The 22,008-nt window shown below is 41.1% G+C and overlaps 1 protein-coding gene across 1 annotated transcript in view; it reads right to left on the bottom strand.

Annotated features, from left to right (window-relative positions):
• LOC143147052 (uncharacterized) overlaps positions 1-22,008 on the bottom strand; it is a 194,606-nt gene that overhangs the window by 11,839 nt on the left and 160,759 nt on the right. Inside the window, exons 3-9 of the mRNA XM_076311913.1 lie at positions 20,112-20,248; positions 13,777-14,065; positions 12,154-12,425; positions 7,809-7,961; positions 5,546-5,740; positions 3,528-3,916; positions 2,130-2,366 (exon numbers count right to left, since the gene is read on the bottom strand). Of these exons, the coding sequence (XP_076168028.1) occupies positions 2,130-2,366; positions 3,528-3,916; positions 5,546-5,740; positions 7,809-7,961; positions 12,154-12,425; positions 13,777-14,065; positions 20,112-20,248 (1,672 nt within the window). The remainder of the gene's footprint in view (positions 1-2,129; positions 2,367-3,527; positions 3,917-5,545; positions 5,741-7,808; positions 7,962-12,153; positions 12,426-13,776; positions 14,066-20,111; positions 20,249-22,008) is intronic.

Genomic DNA, 22,008 nt, shown 5'->3' with positions numbered 1-22,008 from the left:
ACTTGGCAATGACTAGTGCACACACTTGCATCCTTGATACCATTCAAGTCACAACGAGGCCTTCAGCGACATCACCGCACTCGGTGAAGTTCTTTCGTAATTCTTGGCACCGGTGTCCCGAGTACTCAGTCCCGAACATGCGGTTGCTTTGCAGGAAGCGATAGGAACGTTTCCTCTGTTTGTCTTTAACGCGGCCTGTTTCCGCCTTGAGGATCTATACACACTGCTCCCTTGGGGCAGGGATTGCGGTACACCTAATCAGCGCGTGTGCACAAAGTACGATGCCGAGTTGCACGTACCCATACCGGTTGATGGGAAACGTTTCGAAACCCTCCACTGTCTCTGCACGAGCAGTGCCAGAGTTGATTAACCGCAACCTGCTTGGCAAGCCTAAACTGTACCTTGCAATGTGAGAGCCACTAACTGCCATCAGAATGGTCCAATCTCGTTGGCAAAGTTTAAGAGCTGCGTATCTTGTGAACCGTGACGAAGACCTTTATAGCAACGTCAACAGCACCACTTCCAGACAGGTTATTTCGTAATTCTTGATAAAGACTAGTTGGGTATATGGGGACGTTACTGTGGGAAGTGATAAAGAATAACTGATACTTGTATTTCCTCTCCCATTATTTAGTTTAGATATTCGTCGTGTTTATTCACTCTTTGCTGAAAGTGTACCCAGAGTATCGCTCGGCCAAGCGAGAATAAGGTTCTAAATACGCATGCGTGCACCGACGGGTAGGGTCAGCGCCGAGTCCTGTCACCCCCACCACTTCTCATTCTGTGTCCTAGGTGCTGGCACGTACCAATCCTGCGATTGCTCCCCACTCGTAACTATTCACTGCAATGTCATTGGCTCCTGGCTGCGACCCGTCGAGTGTCCCAAAGCTGTGACGCTTTGGCTGACAAAGACAGTCCATTCCCGGGTCTAGTGAAAGTTTATGTCCCCACCTGCTGAACTAAACGCATTTGCCCTCACTCTCACTTGGTCGAGCTACGTCAGCAGCTGCGACCCCGGAAATTAAACATCCAGAAGGTACGAAAACCTTCGCATCTAAAAAGTCGTTTGATTACCAACTGTGATTTTGAACAGACGTTTACCATATTTATTTAAAAAGTTCCAAGAGCAATTCACGCAGCGTAGAGATAGTAACAACTGCGATGCTAAGATCTTCGGTAACCACAGACCCATTATTGGTCTGTGAAACTAACCAATCGGTAACTTTTCTTTACATTGGGGATGAAATCAAGTTCTACGAACAGAACGTAACAAACTTTTAAACTACGACATTCGGACATTCGAACGAATCACTGACAAACATATTCGAAGATACCCAGACATTGAACCGAACACAATTTTTTAATAAAATTTCACACATACATAGTTCAATGCACGTATTTTTAGTTACCATACGAAAGTTCCATAAAATCACGTACAGATATACGTACAAAATTTTCAAACGCTGTCTCATCTTTCATCTAGTAAAATTGGCAAAGAATCGCGACAGGTGGGTCGCCACCCCGGTTACAAGAGCGCGTTGTAAGCGATTGGTAGCGCGGTTCGTCGAAACATAATAATCCCTCGTTTTGACCAACGAAAGAAAGTATTTCTCGTTCGGGGTGAGATATTTCTGGCTTTTATCTCTTCTATTGTACCTTACGATACGATGAACAAGTATGCGGGATTTCTCGTTTTCGATGTGCCCGGCACGAAACGAACCAATGCTCCGTGCTCGACAATACCGACCGTCCGAATCACGATGATGAATCGTCCCTGACGGCGCGTCGAGGAGGAAGGACACGCGCCGTGAGTCGATAAAAGCTCATTTCCCGCGGATACTCCCGCTAAAATCGCTTTATATCTTTGCTCGAGAGAAAACATAACACCGCGGGGTCGATCGATACGCGAGGGCGCGCACGTTCCATCGTGAAACGAGGAGACGGGGGGTTGGGGGGTGGGTGGGTGCTGGAGTGGCGAAGGGGGCAGGGAGGAGCTGGGGGGGGGGGATGAAACGGCACGCGAAGCGTGTTCGAGAGGGACGGTAATTGAAACGGAAACCGCTCTTTTTTCTCACCCATTCTCGCCTCTAACCCCACCTCCGCTCCACCCGCGATCGAGTTACACTCGCCTGAGAACCGTGGACTCGATCATCCGCATCTCGATGGTCAGACTGTTCCCGCTCGAAACGAAGCTCTCACCCAGCGAACAAGGACGGCTGGTGTTCTGCAGGATGGCGTGGTCGCAAGTCCTGGGCACCCGGTCCTTGCAGTAGCGGGCAAGGAGCGTGGTGTTGCCCGCGGGTCGGGCGATCAGGGGCCGAGAGGGTTCGATGATCCTGTCTCCGTGACGTTGATGCTCCTTCTCGCTGTCACAGAGAGACGTTATCATCGCGGGAGAACCAATAAATTACGCGCGCGAGTTTTCTTAAGTTTAACACGGAAATACCGTATTGAGACCCCTGTCTGGGTCTTTTTGGACCCAGATGGGTCCTTGCATTGTTCGATTATATTGTTGGTACGATGCAAATCGAGGAAAGTACGATGGAATGGTAGAATCTTTGTTCGAAATATTTCTGTGAGCGAGATCAAGTTATGGGTCATTTCGGACCCACGCTTTGGACGTTAACGCTCGGACGGCGGGACTATTGTGTGAATTTTATTTTAATATTTTGAGACGATTATAACCAGGAATTACTTTTTTGATTATTTCTACAGTCGTGTCTATGAATTAACGAATCCTTAACGTGAACAATGAGCGACGGAAAATGAGGAGCAGGTAGGTGTCAGTATAGGAAAATATCAGACGAGAATCTCGTGCAGTTTTCCCAGTAAACTTCACGAGGGTTCTTTTTTATTGAGTCCTCGATCTGTTGGGCGATACAGAGTTTCACAGGTTCGGAGTCAGTGCTTAAAAGCGTGAATACCACTCTTGCGCTTGTATTTAAATATCACTCCTTTCATCTACACGTAAGTACATCTTCGAAACTGTAGTCCTTAAACGAGTTTTCTTTCACTACCATATTTCACTAGACTTGTATATAAAACTTTCATTTTGATGTTGTGATATAACTTTGGAGGAATACATTACATCATCGAAGAGGGGCTAGAAGATACTAATGAAAACAATACTTGAGACGATCAAGAAGGATTGCAGGTACTCTACCTCTACGTTTTCCAACTTTAACAAAGCTCCCAGTTCAATCATACCGGTGATGTTTTGGCAAGACGAAACTATCCCGAGCCACTCGTGACGCAAGTGTACCATGAATGTGTTAAACTCGAGTGAAAAATCTTTGTTGGCCCTCATTGGGACAGCGGGGCGTCCGGAGTCCGATAAGGCCAAAAATAGAACCTCCGTCTGACAGGAAGATCGAGGAACCGACAAGAAAGCAAACTCGGTTAAAGCAACCGCCGAAGCAATCAGGAGGGCCAGAGCGCGAGGGGCGTTGATCAGAGAAGGGAACTCTCAACTGTCCGTTGAACAGCAACTGTTGGCGAGCAATTAATCAAAGAAGGGTTCAACGAACCAGGCGAGGTCGTTGCACTCGGCGAGCGGCATCATCTCACCGTCCCACACCATCAGGGTCGTCGAGCAGTCCTCGTCGGTGCTGGACACACTGGTGCCCACGTGGAACTTGAGGATGGACAGCCAGACGCGGAACTGTGGCTGCGGTGGCCTTGGTACAGGTCTCCTCCACACGGTACCTGGTCTCTGTTCGGGAAACTTCGGTAAGGGACGAGGAGGCGTCGGGCTGGGTAGCGTTGGTCCCGCCCCCCGAAGATGGTACAGGCACGTGCTATTACGTGGCAGTGAGTGCCGCGGCGACGCAAGCACACCACCACCGCTACCCTGCAGCCAGAACTCACAGTGTTTGTTCTTCGCGTACGTTGGTGAATCCACGTTGACGAACTTCACCTGGAATCGGACCGTTTTGCTCTTTGGAGCCGATACGGCATCTGTTCGTTAAGAGCTCGCGGCCCCCGGGGCGATCACGAGCTTTTAACGTCGAGGGGACGCGTTTACCGAGCGATCGTTCGCGTATACTCCGAAGCGAAAGTGAATGAAGGGGACTGGAAACAAGCGAGGAACTGCACGATACGGATGAACTTAACCCTCCGTCCACCGAGTCTTCTAGTGGTCGTTGGCAATCGTACATGGGTCAGTGGAGACCCGGTTCTACCTTCCTTTCCTGTTTTGTCGTTATATCGATAGTTTTAGCAGTTATAAAATAAATAATTCTCGGTTTAAAGTATTCGTCTCGAGTCGAGGAGATGGATGAGTTTTTTCTTGGGGTCAAAAGAGACCCAAGCTCGTTAGACGGAGGGTTAAACGAGACAAAGTGTCACTGCTACTCGTATTGTTCCTCCAATTCGCTCTTGTCTTCGCAGAACAGAATCGAATCAGAAACGGTGGCCGAGTTCTCAACGTGTAGGTCAGATCGAGCTCTTAAAGAATAGATCTTGTAAATCGGGAATGATATCGTACACTTGACCTTTTCGAATTCAGCTTTTCACGTTCATAAATAGACGGAGTACCGAGAATTACTTGACCCGTGTTCAGTCGTTTCACTGTCTAAAAATTTACAAGATATCAAATAACGAAGATTGTGGTTTGTCCAACGGTTCAACAAGTATTTTACAACATTGTCATTCTGAGCGAAGCGATAGCCAAACGACTTGTGCCAGAAGCTAAGTAATTCGGAGAAAATTTTACTTTCTATACGAATTCACAGGAACACGATTCTTATCGTTCAATATTTCGCGAACAATTCGGAGTAAACACAGGGTACATACTTTCTAGTCCCCTATTTATTGGGTTGTTTGGAGAGTAATTTCGTTTTACAAAATGGAGAATATATAATTTAATAAAATGTTTATACACTATAAAAAAATCGTGTTTCATTCTCATTAAAAAAAAAAAAGAAAAAAAAACGAAATGACTTTCCAAACAACCTAATATTTACGGCCTTTCGTTAAAATTAACGGGTGACACTTAATCCCCTTGTTGGTAAAAGTACTAAACCCCACCTGGATCGACAACGAGTTCTTCTTTCTCCAGGGGGTGTCCAACTCCCTCGTGTGCGATTAAACGCAACTGCTACACCGTTAAAGTACGTCATACGGATAACGTTATTTCTTTCGAACCACAACCCTTCGGTAATCTCTCGGTGTTCAACATCTGACCGAAGGACATCCAATATTAACCGTGTTTTCGTAGGAGCTGTTTGCACGAACGTCGGTAAATATTCATTGAATCGAAAGAAGAGACCGGGACGAAAATAAAAGTGTCGCGATTGTAAAATTTCTCCCTTGTGTCGGGCTGGAATTTCACTGTGGAGCTATTATGGTTACTACGCGTGTTCGCGTTCATGCTGAAAAATGGCGACCGGTGCTCGGGCTATCCATTTAAATGCGATCCATGAACAGGCCGTACTTTACCCTTGGAAGGCGTAAAGCATGCTGTTCCAGCTCTCTCCTCTCTCTCTCTCTCTCTCTCTCTCTCTCTCTCTCTCTCTCTGAATGTTTGAAGAGAATTACCACGTACTTGCACTTCTAATTGAAAGCCGTGGAGAGAGTGCGGAGGCGTAGGGTGCAGAAACGTGCCGTAAGGAGATGTAGTGAACTCGATGAGGATTTCCCTTCCGCTGCTGGTGGCCTCCGGCACAGGCTCTCCGCCTCCGCAGAATTTCAGGATCACAGGATCCCTGGTCGTGTATCCGTCGTACACGGTCACGTAGTCCTGCGGAGAATGGAATCCTTTTTCTAATTCCGACAGCGTGTGAAATAAAGAAGTCGGCCGTGTAAGTAGACCCCGCGATTCCATTTTGAAATTACACGGGACCACATACTAACCCATCGTTGTGACGCGCGTGGGTCCTTTTTGACCCGTTGGAACTTTTGCGTTGCTCGACAAGACTGCCGGCTCTCGTCAGAAATGACGAGAATTACGATAAACTGGTAGAATCTTTGTTCGAAATATTTGTGCGAACGAGATCCAGTTACGGGTCAGTTTGGACCCACGCGTGGTCGCTCCTGTGATCACTTAAACCGTTTACGTTGCGACGAGGGTTAATTTTTAAATTATTTTACGTTTACTGTAATGTATATATATATATTGTCTTATATAATCTAAATAATATTTGGATTTATGAACGATTCAAAATTGCTTTTGATGAATATTAGTATGTGAGATTTTTTTTTAGAAAATGACTGCTTTAAGGTTCTGAATATAGTTCGTAAACACCGTAAGAAATTATTTTGGAGGGTTTTACACAGCAAGCAGAAGCAATTATAATGTTCAATTTTAAGCGTCGATGATCTTCATTATAATCGTGATGTAAAGTATTCGAATATTATGTAGTAGTTGTACAAAATGGCTTCCACTGGTGCGCCCTACCCACGGGGTTTACACGTGCTCGTAACAAGGCTTTCTATACAGGATGGGCCATTCAAATGGGAACATTTAAATATCTCCGTTATTCGTGGAAGGTGCACGTGTAATGTTTTTCTTCTGTTATGCTGATTACAAGGATATCGAATAAAATTGTACAGTGTCGTTTAAAAGAATATTGATTATTACGGGTGTGCACGATCAGGTGCAGGTCTCGAAAGGCCAGGTCTCGAAAGTGTCGAGTCGAGACGCGACGAGAATTTTTCTCGAGATCGAGGTGAACCCTTGAAAATATCTCGTCACTCGAGATCGTCGAGAATCTCGAAAATTTTCAGGTTCTCGAAAATATTCGAGAATCTCGAATGTTTCGGAATTCTCCAGTAGATCGAGATTCTCGAATATTACTGCAAGCCCGAAAATTTTCGAGATTCTCCACATTTTCGAGTGACGAGATACTGTCGAGAGCTCGTCTCGACTCGAGTCTTCTCGTCTTGCCTCGACCCTCGAGATTTCGATATTTTCGAGATCTCCATCGATGACTCTCTTAAAAAATAACCTTGTTGAAAAAACAATACCACCGTATCCCACAAACGGTACTATTGGGTTGTTCGGAAGGTAATTTCGTTTTCCAAAATGGAGAATATATAATTCAATAAAATGTTTATACGCTCTAAAAAAATCGTGTTTCATTTTCATTAAAAAAAAGAAAACCGAAATGACTTTCCGAACGACCCAATACTTTGTTCCGAACAATTTCTCATAGAATTCTATAAATAATCCATAAATAGTCCTATTTGAATGCTTCACCCTGTATATTCGACAAAATCCCGGTAGCGGGACCAGTTCCAAGGTAATCGTTACCCGTGTACCGTGTTTTTACGCCTCATCTAATACCACACGTTACGGGTAAACTTTATTTATTCGCGCGTTGGACGATTAACAACGACAACCATAATATTTTCTTCCCTCTCCCCGTGCCCCTTTTGGAGGCTTTGTTCCTAATTTTCGACCACGAAGTACGCTCGCAAATTTTCTGACCCTCCGCACACGTGAACACCACCCCGTACATTTTCCACATAATGCACGTTAACTAGCGTTGCTCCATAGTCTGCCAATAAATCGACCTTATCAAGCTAGGCCACGCGGCGCGCGAGGCCTTCGTCCTCCGATCCGAATTTAGTTGCGCGCTCTGGCGGCGAGGTGCGGCGGCGAGGTGCGTGGATCGGGATATTTGCGAGCCGCGTGGGGCACTGCCCGCAAGAGGATTCGATGATTTAAGAAGCGGCGTCGGTGAAATTACCATGTAAAGTAACGAACGTGTTCAGTTTTATCGGTAGGATGGTCACGTACCACCGTTTCCACGGTGTCTCGAATTTATATCGGTTAATCCAATTTTCCGCGGGCGACTTTTACGTACCTGAACCAGGTCGCAGTCCTTCCATAGGCGTAGCTCGCGGGGCGTGGATTCCGCTTGGCTGGCTGGCCGTGCTCTTATAGCGACCAATTGGCCTCGAGGCTGTTTCACCGAAATTAAGGCGTATTTTCCCACCGGTATGTCGTGCTGCCTCACCTGTGTCGGGCATAGACGCACACACATACACATATGTACGATTAAAACGGAACAACGCCTTTGTACCTCACTCTGGAATTGCATTTGGAATTGCACTCTTCAGCTCGGTCGATAATACGATCGGTAACCGGTTCATTTTTTTACACTCTGCTCGTGGTCTACTACCTTTCCGAGAAATCGTATTTTAGTTACGTACAGTAACTTCGAGAAGTATTCGTAAGTTGTACTGCGAGGGAATTATCTGTAAGATTGATTTTCATGAAAGTATGCACGCATGGTATAGTAGCGCATGTAGAGAAATTTTCTTATCCACAGGATATTTCTTTAAAATGGTGACGTCATGTCTCGAAGGTTTTAATGATATTTTAAAAATTTAAAAAAAAAATTACTTTCGGAAAGTGATTTCGTTTTCCAAAATGGAGAATATATAGTTTAATAAAATGTTTGTACACTCTAAAAAAATCGTGTTTCATTTTCACCAAAAAAAAAAAAACAAAACGAAATGACTTTCCGAACAACCCAATATTTTTAACACATTTTCATTTTAGATGTTCGAGTGTCGCAATTGTTAAAAACATTTGAAATAGAAAATTGTTCCTCGAAGTGATTCAACTCTTCGATATTATCTAAATCCGCTATTTAGTCAAAGTAATTAAAAACTTTTAGAAAACTGCACGAAAGAGTTACACGACCACGATTCGCGAAGTTATTCGTACACCTCGATGCAAATTCTCGTATCGAAATCCCTTTCTTCCACGGATTTGCGTGATATCAATTGCAACCGTTCCTTGGACCCCTGCGGAACGCCCGGTGAGTGGAAATCGTTGTTCCGGTAATGAATATTAACGAAGTTAAAGCGCTCGCCGCGACGCGCGCGAAACACAGCCGGTAATCCGAGGAGCGATACATCACCGGGACGAAATCGCGGCTCCGAGCAAATTGAACGGGTCGATGCGCAGTCGTTTCGAAACGAAGAGGACCGGGGGGCCAAACAACGTTGGCATTCCGACGAAAATTTACGACTCAACGTCGCGATGGCGCGGGGCGTGAACCATTATTCTCCGCTCAGCCTGGCCAGACGAGCCGGTAACTCGTCTTTCTGCTAAATACACATCGACGTCGAAACGTAATTCCAGGATTCTTCAAACCGACCGAAGCCTATCGCGAAACGCGAAATGTTTGCGATTTACTGGGTCGAAACGAGTACAAAGTGGCGTTGAACTACGAAAGAAGGGTAAAAAGACAGTAATGCTCGGTTTCAAGAGGAAAAATTCAGTCTGCCTTGAACTCGAGATCGGTGGAGAATTTGTTCCCGGAGCTTATGGAACTCAAACGGGTTGCTCGAAGAGGATAGCGAAATTTTTGCGATTGACTGGGTTGAAACGAGTATAAAGAAGTGTTGAATTTCGAAGGAAGGTTAAGAAACAGTAATGCTCGGTTTCAAGAGGAAAAATTAAGTCTGCCTTGAATTTGTTTTCAGAGTTGATGGAACTCAAACGGGTCGCTCGAAGAGGATAGGAAAATTTTTGCGATTGACTGGGTTGAAACTGGTATAAAGAAGCGTTGAACTCTGAAAGAAGGGTAAGAAACAGTAATGCTCGGTTTCAAGGCGAAAAATTGAGACTGCCTTGAATTTGAAATTGGCGGAGAATTTGTTCCTGGAGCTGATGGAATTTAAACGACGAATGAGTTCATTACATCCTTATGAATGTATTATTATATTAATGAATTGTTGAGGTTTTGAGTCCGAACATGACCCTGTTCGGTTTGTTTTTAATTATGTGTAACATAGATCGTCTCTAAATTCCACAAGTACGAGTAAGGTCGTTTTTAGATATATTTTCTCCGTGAAAACTTTGCTCATCCATTCATAGTACCCTGTTAAAGATATGAAAAACGATGGATATGAAAAATGTTATATTGCATTGGTAGCTGTAACACCGGACGTATCGCTTTGAAGTTTTGACCTTTGTTGCTTCATCGCGCTTACCCTCGATTAATCCCATTTACTTTTCTCGTTGAATGATCCACGCGTGGCTGAAACTCGGCTCAAAAAAGAATTCGCCACCGACCCCGAATTCAGGGCAGACCGCGAAGAGAATTCTCGCCTTGAAAGCGAGGATTTTCGTGTATCAGTGTACATTATAAAGTGAAATTATTCGATACAATAGATTTGTTCAACTACGATTAAAAATTAGGACTCTGCGCGTAATTGTAGAATAAATTCGTTAAAAGTGAAACTTCGAAAGAACATACGTGTTCACGACGGTGTGGTCTAGCGTAGCATTGTTTCTAAATTATAGCACCGCATTGTACGTTTCGAAGCTGGTGCTTGCAAAAAGGTTAGAGAACTTTTTGAGGTCTCTCTACGCAAGAAATTTACGCGTTGCGGTTTGTCCGACCATTTTGGAACACGGTCTGCGAAAAAAGGTGAGAAACATCTCTCGTGTGGAGCGCCAAGCGACTCGTATTCTAGTCGAGACCGTGGACCGTCATACGCGAATCGTGTCCTCACGCACGTTGTCCCCCGCAGTGAACTTCATTCTTCCGCGGGACAGGTACATAAATTCTAAAACAGCCCGGTAAGAAAGAGAATCGTCGTAGAATGCTCGCCGCGACGATTTATGGTTCTGCGGTGTATCCGAGTCCTCGAGCAAAGAGAAACTAATGGCGCCATGGAAAAAGCTGAAACCGACCGGACCAGTCGTTTTCTAGAGAACCGACGCGCCGAATCCGCGACGGACTGCGAACTCCGTGGAAATTGGAAAATTATGAGAGGCTTGCGCCATTGGGGACAGCTACTTCCACGGAAACCGTTTCCCACCTGGACCATGAGTCGACAGACTATAGAACAGTCTTGGCTCACAGCCACGATTGAACAAATTTCATAATAGAATCATGAAATTGTTTTTTTTTTTCGGTATTCGTAGTGCAGGGCGGCATCCCCTCGTTAAAACGTCGCGTACGTCCCTCGATAAAACGTACCGTATCGTCCTCACCACCGTTTGTGTCCCTTAACGCGAACGATCAACGGATGTGGATTTAAAAATCGAACTTCAAAGCGACAGCTACCAATGCAAACTAAAAGATTGTATATTTCTCATTGTATCTTGATCAGAGGGTTATCAATACGTTAATAAGTCCGAATGCGACTTCATTCCGACTGTTCTTAATTATATCTAGTTCCAAGTCCCTCAGAAATGATACGAATAAATTCTCGCGAAATCCGATCGCGAATGGAACACGTTTCGATTAAATGTCAAAAGTATGAAAGAAAGAGGACATCTTTCGGGGCAAACTCGAGCATGAAGATCTCATAAAGAACAGTGGAGGATAATAAACAAATTATTGTACCCCTCAAAGATACAAATTTATTAAACACTATCTAACAAACAAGTCTGTAATAAACGTAAGCATTTATTGAAACTTCAGGCATGTATATAAAAAGAAAAAAAAAAAGAAAAATTATAATTAAAAATTATAATTATTGGAAGATAATAAACAAATTATTGTACCCGTCAAAGATACAAATTTATTAAAAACTCTCTAACAAACAAGTTTGTAATAAACGTAAGCATTTATTGAAACTTCAAGCATCTACATGAAAAAAAAAAAAAAAAAAAATTATAATTAAAAATTGTTCGATTGAAGTTCTGTTCAGACTCAGTCTCATCGAAAGGACAGTCGATAACGAAAGGTGTATAAAATTTTATCAATTGCCACTGACGTTGACAAGTCGATATCGGCATGTATAATGCGACACATGCCAGACTCGTTGCACTGTCGCTCCGTCTTTCTCACTCTCGTGCATTGTCCTATCCACCATCCCCCTCGAACGTCTACGCTTGAATTCGACCAGTTCCGTGAATAAATTCTCCACTGAGCCTCGGTTCGTGATAACTGGCAGTTGAAACTTTTTATCGCGAAAAGAGACAATACTGTACATAATATCCACGATATTGCTACTTGGCCAGCGAGGCACGAAACTTTTACTATTCGGTCGGTCCCGGAAAAAGTTAGCAAACTCCTGATCAGGAGAAACGATCGCGTCATGTCGGTTTATCCGACCGTAAGATCGCCCGAACTATAGAATCGAGAAAATTCCCCGGTTTTGCGTTATCCTCCGGTGTTGCATGTTTACGATGTACCGGGTCGAGGAGATTCAGGCTGAGGCACTCCCATGGGAACTCACCGCGTAGTAGCAGGTAAGATTGCGCGGATAGAGGCCAGGGAAGTTGGGCGATTGCAGTCTGCACTTCTTCCTGTCGCAGTCGCTGAATATGCGGGAGCAGTAAGTCCCGGATATCAGGTCACCTAGGTACTGCTCGGTGCTCGGTTTCGAGACAGTGGATAGTTGCTCCACCATCTGGACAGGCATCGCCATGGAGCTGTTCGCGTAGTCGCTGGACGAGGACAACGTCGTTGGCTCGGTCGACGCTGGCGTCCCTGACGCTTGGGTTATCCCTGGAATCAAGATTTCAACGTACGATGTAATCTGAGCGGGAACACTGACCCGATTATAGTCGAGTCCAAGTTAACCGATTGCTCATGGCTAAGCCGAGAATCATCCACCACCATTCGTTCGGTAAGTGACCCTATTTCGGAGATAACCATCGTTGAACGTGTAGAGGTCAGCCCAAGATGTTTACATCATCCGGCGATTTCTTGGGCTCACTTATCCTTGGCTACTATCTCAACCGTGTTCCTTGATAACCCGAATCCTAGGTGCAGCGGTAAAATTGACTTAAGATAAACCACACGGTTGGGGGATTACGGTGACAGAGGAAACGTGAGAACGTTTTGTTTCTATCTCTGATCTCGAATTAATGCGTCGGGCTGGACCGTTTGCTCTGCAGCTACGATCGCGAGTCGTGGATGTCATAGACAGCATGTATAATTGGTCTTTGCTAATGGTACGTGAGGATTTTGGCTACGTTCGACTATTGGAGTTTCGAATCTCCTCTCTGAATCCAGCACGAACTCTCTGGATCCCCTTTAAGTACACGAATTAACACGCAGCAGTCAACTACAAAGATTTCACTACAACCTAGGTACATCTACCCGGTAGCAAAGTTTGAGAAATTAACCTAAAAGTGTTCGATTCCCAATCGCATTTATCTCAAAATGGACCATGGATGAGACCATGCCTTGGGTCTGAAACGGACCTGTAACCTCACCTTGCACAAATATTTTAAACGAAAATTCTATTATCTTATCTCACTTTTCGTCATTTTTAACGAGAATCGACGATACGATCGAGCAATCCGTAAGCTTCTCCGGGTCCGAAAAGACCCACGCGTGTGAGAGTTGGTGCATACCCCCAGTAGTTTCCAAATGAAATTCCACGGTCTAACACTACGATATAATTCAATGGGAGAGTTTCTTCCTGGGTCAGAAAAGACCCAGACTCGGTTCAACGAGAGCGATAGTCAACCCCAGGTCTACAGTTTGGCCAGAGTTGTTTCCATTTGGGGTAGTCTTCTCGTTGGTGTACGAGTAAATGGTTAAACATTTCACGAATTTTAAATCTCGTTCCACAGTATCGTGTAATGGATGTGTATCCATTATTGGACAGAACGTACTGACAATTCTACGAGCTAGAGGCATCCCCTGATCAGAGAATCACATTCCGTTTACCCGCATCTGTAACAAACCGTGCGGAGCTCCGTTCAATTCTCTCGAGAAAAATGAAACGGGCGTTTCTTCGATTTCGGTTCATCCCCGAACACTTGGACGAATAGACGAGAGAAAAACGCGGGAAACGGATCGGTGGTAAAAGAGTCTTTCCTTCGAGGAATCGGGGATGTGTACGTACCAACGAACGGGTTCCTGTAGCGCACCACTGCGTCGGATTTTTTGATCATCTTGTACGCCATCCTGAAGTCGAAATTGAATTCCGTCTGATCCTCGCTGAGCCTCAGTAGCTTCACCGATATGGAGACGATCGGTGTTTCGCTGTAGTAAATCGCGGGTCCCCAGGATGTTCCACACCAGAGACCACCAACGTCCGGCCGTTGGGCCTCCGAAATTTGCAGCGACCCGTCTGGACATCCCTCTGCCGTGAACGACACGAATTTCCCCAGAGTGAAGCTGACGAACGTCAACTGAAATCAAGAGAACGTGGACGTCGCTGAACGGTCAGAAATTAGGAACGATGGGAACGATCGAGTTCCTGGAAAATTGTGGCAAACGAGATACTTTGCTCGGATTCGATACGGTGTGTTTGTCGATGTAGTTTTTCATTTAAATTTTTTATAAGAATAACGTAGCCTTTAAAAGAAAGAAAATTAGTTATTAATGGAAGTAACTAACAATCTGTGCGAGGGCACACTGTTCTTATTCTGATAGAATTGAAATGTTTTCAGGTTGGTCACTGTAGTGTATTATGTACTTTGAAAATTTATATTTGTCAAGAATCTAACCTAAGAATCTAACCTAAGAATCTAACCTAAGAATCTAACCTAAGAATCTAACCTAAGATTTTATGCCTCTTTTAAGGCATATTTCAATTTTATAGATAGAGTTTTCAAATTAAATTTATTATAACGATAGTGTAGTTATAAAAGTAGGTTGAAAAATTGAATGTCTTGGCTAGTACGGTTATATTTATTTTTCTACGAAACATGGAAGTCATAAGTGCGAGGTATCCTAAGTCCAGGGCAAGTGCCTCGGTGTTAAGGGTGGTACAGTACTTGAGGGCCTACAGTAGGAGAGATTAGGGACCAAATAGAGTTGTTATATCGGTTTCTGTTTTTAAGACAATTACAAAGAACCGTTGTTCGGAATAACTCTTATCGAGAACTACTTTTCTAACGATTCTATATCGGTTTTACAATTGGGCCATCCTAGATAAAATCTAGGCCATTTTCTGTCCTCGAGATCAGCAACTTTGTAAAATTGCAATACGTTGTAGTACATGTGAAATTAGGGGGGGTTTAAGTCATCACTTCACATAATTCCAGTATGTTCAAAAACTACCGGATGTCAAAGTGTAAATTTGCCAATTGACCTCAAAAATGGCCCCCACGAATGTGTCTTTATCCCAGAAATTATCGAAACAAGTTCCTCTTTTTTTTATTCTCTTGAATAAATAAATTTTCCTTCAGGTGGAATAGTCGTGTTCACGATGTGAAAATTATGAATAAATTCTGATTAGCAAACTTCGAGTCGAATGTACGCTGTTAAAAATTTATCAAAAGACAGATTCTTATGCTTGGAAACTTTTCTCATAAAGTATCGAATTTTTAACGTTTCGAATTTGTTGAAAAAAATACCTAGCTGACGAATCCTCGATGTCCGGCGTTAAAAATCTCGAGGAAGGTGTGATCCGAGACTGTGTAATTCCCAGCGTGGTTATTTCATAATTAACATCTTGGCGAGTTGTTAAAGGCCATTGTGTATCTCGTTTCAGGTAACTGCGTCCAGCCACCGTGGTCAGTGGACCGTGGTGTTGCACTGTTTCAATGAGGTCTAGATTCTCATGGTCGTTTCAGTGGTACCATTTGTATCTACAATCTTAGCGATCCACCCTGTATTAATTGAAGCAAGTGTACCTGGAATTACCGATTCCATGTAATAAAACGTTTCAACGTTCGAAACGTTCAAAATTCGATACATTCTGAGAAAAGTTTCCAAGCATAACACGTGTCTCTTGATAAATTTTTAACAGCGTATATTCAACTCGAAATTTGCAAATCAGAATTCATTCATAATTTTTACATCGTGAACACGACTATATTATCTAAAAGAAAATTTATTTATTCAAGAGAATAAAAGAAAGAGGAACTTGTTTCGATAATTTCTGGAATGAAGATTCATTCGTGAGAGGCCATTTTTGGGACGATTTGGCAAATTTGCACTTTGACGTCGGGTAGTGTTTGAACATACTGGAATTATGTGAAGCGATGACAAGAATCGAATTCTGTTCCCGTTTTATCGTCCTTTTGCTCAACCCGGAGTCTTCAGCGTGGTAGCAATAAAGCAAAAAGGTTGTCCGGGTTTTATCCATTTGAAAACTTTCGCCCAAAGTGGCAATATACTTGTTGAACTCTATACGTATTACCGAGTATCGCATTTGAAAGTACTTTAGTCTTCGTGAAAGTTTCCTATGGCGCGTTATTGCTTCCTGGTAAGTCGGTGAGTGCATTTTCCAAGATGGCGCGTAACCGGTGTCGCGATGTCTGTAACCGGAAGGGTCGCTGCCGGTGTACGAAAGCTTTTCGTAAGAATGTCATTGAACAGGAGCGAATCGTTTCCTGTTTCCACGGAAGGTGGTGCTCGTCGAGTGAATTTACAACGCGAGGGAAGTACGAGACCGAGCGAATTGCATTATTCGTGCCACGATTATTGACGATAGTCATCGGTGGAGAATATTAACGATGTCTCGACGGAAAGCAACTCGACGTCGATCGATCGAGTAGGAGCGGTGAGCACCGTGAATAAATTATTGTTAAACGTGGCGGAGCCCCTCCAGTAACGCGTGAAAATTTAAAATCTGAGAAACGAACGATCGAAGAAGTGGATCGTGTTTACAGTACGTCGAAAGGAAGTTCGGTGGATGTTCGAACTAACGAAACATTTATTCGATTTTTTCTAGATGAAAGAAAAAAAAAAGAAATAATAATAGAGGAACTCGATGAAAGCAAGAAAATAGAGGAATTCTATGAAAGTAAGAAAATAGAGGAATTCGATGAAAGTAAGAAAATAGAGGAACTTTATGAAAGCAAGAAAATAGAGGAACTCTATGAAAGCAAGAAAATAGAGGAACTCGATGAAAGCAAGAAAATAGAGGAATTCGATGAAAGCAAAAAAATAGAGGAACTTTATGAAAGCAAGAAAATAGAGGAACTCTATGAAAGCAAGAAAATAGAGGAACTCGATGAAAGCAAGAAAATAGAGGAATTCGATGAAAGCAAGAAAATAGAGGAACTTTATGAAAGCAAGAAAATAGAGGAACTCTATGAAAGCAAGAAAATAGACGAATTCGATGAAAGCAAGAAAATAGAGGAACTCAATTTGGTTGATAGTTTGAAGATCAAAATTTGTTTGCGTAACACATTTTCGAGATAAATATATAGAAATGGTAAATTTTGATGGTTTGTATTTTTTTTAAGTAAATTCGAAATTAGTAAAATAAACGTCTCTTTTAATTTCTACGTGCAACGTATTTTGGTTTCGTTAAAATTCTAGAGCTTGAATACAGAAAGTGATCAATTTGAAATGAACCAGATGTTATTTTCCGATTCTAGTATCGATTGCATCGATTTTGACAAAAAGAAAAAAAAATTAGAAATGTGTAGTTTGTATATTTTATTACCGCGTTAAGTTTATCATAAATGTATAATTGTAATAGGATAACCTTTCCCCTAAATATTTTCCCCCATTGTAAGTCTGTATCGTCTTTCAAAATGTCTGTCTTCTATTTCACATAAGTACACAGCTCTTAAAAACTATCATTTTTTAAATCTTCAACCCTGTTAATTCACTTTCAACTTATAAATTCTATAAATCACCCTTTCCATATCAATATCAATTAATATATTATATTTCGATTCCCGATTTTCCATAGACCTAATCAGCTCCCAGCTCCCATTTGTAATTTGTTCGAAAATTTTATTCGCTCTCATTTTTCAGCAGGTTCGCTATCCGCGATAAATTGGAAAATTAAAAAAATGGCAGGTTCGTTTTTACCTCATCGAAATGCCGCTCGTTTCGACGCTCGATCGGCCGCACTCGTTTCCAAGAAAAACCAAACGAGCTCTGATCACCGCGAATCGAGTTATCAGGTATTAATAGTTCGTTTGGTTTTCCGCTGCAAAAAGACTCGCGGTTTCATCGCTTCTTTCTTTCTCTCTCTACCTCTATTTGTCTCTCTATCTATTTATATATCTCTCTGTTTCTCACTATCACTCTCTTTCTCCCTCTATCTTTCTATCTCTATCTATCCATCTAACTATCTCTATCTATCTATCTATCTAATTATCTCTATCTATCTATCTATCTAACTATCTCTATCTACCTCTATTTATCTCTATCTGTCTTTATCTATGTCTATTCATCTCTATCTGTCTCTATCTATGTCTATTTATCTCTATCTGTCTCTATCTATTTAATTATCTCTATTTATCTCTATTTATCTCTATTTATCTCTATTTATCTCTATTTATCTCTATTTATCTCTATCTGTCTCTACCTATCTCTATCTACCTCTATCTCTCTCTCTCTCTCCCTCTATTTGTCTCTATCTGTCTATATATCTTTCTGTTTCTCACTATCACTCTCTTTCTCCCTCTATCTTTCTATCTCTATCTATCTATCTAACTATCTCTATCTATCTATCTATCTAATTATCTCTATCTATCTATCTAACTATCTCTATCTATCTATCTATCTAATTATCTCTATCTATCTATCTAATTATCTCTATCTATCTATCTAACTATCTCTATCTATCTCTATTTATCTCTATCTGTCTCTATCTATGTCTATTTATCTCTATCTATCTATCTATCTAATTATCTCTATCTATCTCTATTTATCTCTATCTGTCTCTATCTGTCTCTATCTATCTCTATCTACCTCTATCTATCTCTCTCTCCTTCTATTTGTCTCTATCTATCTACATATCTCTCTGTTTCTCACTATCACTCTCTTTCTCCCTCTATCTTTCTATCTATCTATCTATCTATATCTATCCATCTATCTATCTATCTATCTATCTATCTATCTATCTATCTATCTATCTATCTATCTATCTATCTATCTATCTATCTATCTATCTATCTATCTCTCTATCTATCTATCTATCTATCTATCTATCTATCTATCTATCTATATCTATCTATTTATTTATCTATCTATCTATCTATCTATCTATCTATCTATATCTATCTATCTATCTATATCTATCTATCTATCTATATCTATCTATCTATCTATTTATCTATCTATCTCAATTTATCTATTTATCTCTTTCTCCCTCTTTTGCGATTAAAGTATCGGCAGTTCCGTCGCTCCCCCTAACAGCCGTGGAAACACACAGGGGCACGCATCGTGGGAAAAAGAGGGGCACGCGCGGTTTTAAATACTGGATGGCGGGGTCCGCGTCTAATTCCTCGAAACTGGTGTAGCTCCTTTGATAGAAACGACAAACACACCGGGATAGCTGTTGCAGCGTATAAATAATTTGGCAGCGGACACGGCTGAAAGTTTCATTCACGGCGAAACTTTTCGGGCACGAAGCTATTCGTGGACGGCTCTCCCGTTCGGACTCGGGGCCTGGCTAGCAATTTGCGTTATTAAAAATTCCACCGTTGATTCTTGTTCGTCTGCCAACCGCGGAACTCTCTTGTCCTTCCCTCGGTGAATTTTTTCCATCCTGTTTTATTTTTTCAGCGTTGTTTCGACGACGAAAACGATAACTTTCCTCGTTGGCCTGTTAACAACCCCTCTCCGCCGGCTAAACTTTCTTCGTTTTTGGCAAAAAGGGTGTTCGATTGTTCGCACGTTAGAGTACCTTGGACTCTGAAGGAACGTGGAATATATTTCGATTTTCCTGTGCGGGGAAATTTGGGAGACGAAAGGGGGCAAGTGTCGCTCAAGGAGATAGATACTTTTGTGTGCTCGATGAAATTCTTCTTTTCACATTCGGTTATTTATTTGTCCGCGAAGTTCCATCGAAAAGTGAAATTTTATTAGAAATTTTTGAATATTGACTGTCACTGACCTCTGACTTTTCGTTCACGTTTGATTATTCAATAGTGTAGAGTACAGAGAGTGTTCTGTGAAAGTTTGATCAGACATTTTGGAAAATCGAGGCAGTTGTAGAATTGAATAAAATTTACCTCTGATTTTCTGTTTATATTTGATTATTTAATTGTGCAGAGTATGGAGAGTGTTCTGTGAAAGTTTGATCAGAAATTTTGGAGAATTGACACAGTTATTGCATCGAATAAAATTGACCTCTGTGGGAATCAGAATCGTGCAAACAATGTAGCAATGTTCGTGTCGTACACGCATACGGAAATTAATTTATTGGTAATATTTGCCTCTGTAAAACTTGGGACAATTTTTTAACACGATTTACCGTGTCATTTTTTCGCTGATAATCAACGAGTGTGCTTTTACTGACGAAATTTTTAACAAATTTACCTGTACGATGTCTCCCAAATCGCCACCCGGTGCGTTGAAGGTGAGCTTGCAAAAGTAAGGCACCTTGTCCTCCTTCGGTCGATGAAGCTCCAGATTGTAGGTTTTCCCCACATCGCCGTAGTATGTTTTGTTGCAAGCTGCGAAAACAGAGAGAAAGCCCTTTCAGTGTCAATTTTTCGACGACTGGGTGGTTCTCGCTGTAAAATGTATCGTCTGTAACTTTAGATTAGAATTCCTCTCTCAACAGTTCGGGACGAACGCAGAAAGACAAATATTGTATTTTTTATCAACAGAGACTAACTGGAAACACTTTCGTTATTCTACTTAATTATACTGCTGTAACAAGACGAGAATAATTACAGTTTCCAGTGTTCGAGATGACATCACAAAGTTCGTAACGATCGACAAGTACAGGGAACAGAAATGTGTACTTGACAATTATAGACCTCTATGGATACTTATAATTCAGTCCTTTGTTTTGTAAAAGTACTTTAAGTAGGATACTTATGATTTAGGGTCTGTAAATAAAAATACTTTAAGTAGGATACTTATGATTTAGGGTCTGTAAATAAAAATACTTTAAGTAGGATACTTATGATTTAGAGTCTGTAAATAAAAATACTTTATGTAGGATACTTATGATTTAGAGTCTGAAAATGAAAATACTTTAAGTAGGATACTTATGATTTAGGGTCTGTAAATAAAAATACTTTAAGTAGGATACTTATGATTTAGGGTTTGTAAATAAAAATACTTTAAGTAGGATACTTGTAATTTCTTTAAAAATAAAAATACTTTAAGTAGGATACTTATGATTTAGGGTCTGTAAATAAAAATACTTTAAGTAGGATACTTATGATTTAGGGTTTGTAAATAAAAATACTTTAAGTAGGATACTTATGATTTAGGGTCTGTAAATAAAAATACTTTAAGTAGGATACTTATGATTTAGGGTTTGTAAATAAAAATACTTTAAGTAGGATACTTGTAATTTCTTTAAAAATAAAAATACTTTAAGTAGGATACTTATGATTTAGGGTCTGTAAATAAAAATACTTTAAGTAGGATACTTATGATTTAGGGTTTGTAAATAAAAATACTTTAAGTAGGATACTTATGATTTAGGGTTTGTAAATAAAAATACTTTAAGTAGGATACTTGTAATTTCTTTAAAAATAAAAATACTTTAAGTAGGATACTTGTAATTTCTTTAAAAATAAAAATACTTTAAGTAGGATACTTGTAATTTCTTTAAAAATAAAAATACTTTAAGTAGGATACTTACTATATAATGTTTCTTAAATAGAAATACTTCAAGTAGGATACTTACTATATAATATTGTTTTAAATAAAAATACTTTAAATAAGATACTTATAATTTTTTTGAAAATAAGAATACTTTCAGTAGGATACTTACTATATAATGTTTCTTAAATAGAAATACTTCAAGTAGGATACTTACTATATAATATTTTTTTAAATAAAAATACTTCAAGTAGGATACTTACTATATAATGTTTTTTAAATAAAAATGCTTTAAAATGCTTATCCATTATTTAATTTTTACTAATAACTTTATCGATACTCAACTCTTTTCAAATAAAAATGCTCTAGGTTGGATACTTAAAATATAAGTTTCTCATTTTCGCAAAATTACCTCGTGTTAATAAATGGAACGCAGGTACAATAAAATGCTTGTTACGCGGAAAAAATGACAATCTCGTCTAAACCGTGGAGCTCGTCGACTCGAATGAAATTTGAAACTGGTTCGTCGCGATTTCAGATATTGCTAAAAAAAAGCGTTGTCCCCCACCCCTTACCCCCGTTGTCGGCGTGAATGAATCGCGACGATTCGATTTACCGTCCAATAAAAATCTCGTCCCGGTCTCGAGCGGAC

This window comes from Ptiloglossa arizonensis, chromosome 5 (genome assembly GCF_051014685.1).
Source record: "Ptiloglossa arizonensis isolate GNS036 chromosome 5, iyPtiAriz1_principal, whole genome shotgun sequence".
Taxonomy (NCBI): Eukaryota; Metazoa; Arthropoda; class Insecta; order Hymenoptera; family Colletidae; genus Ptiloglossa; species Ptiloglossa arizonensis.
This window is presented reverse-complemented; position numbering and strand designations above follow the sequence as displayed.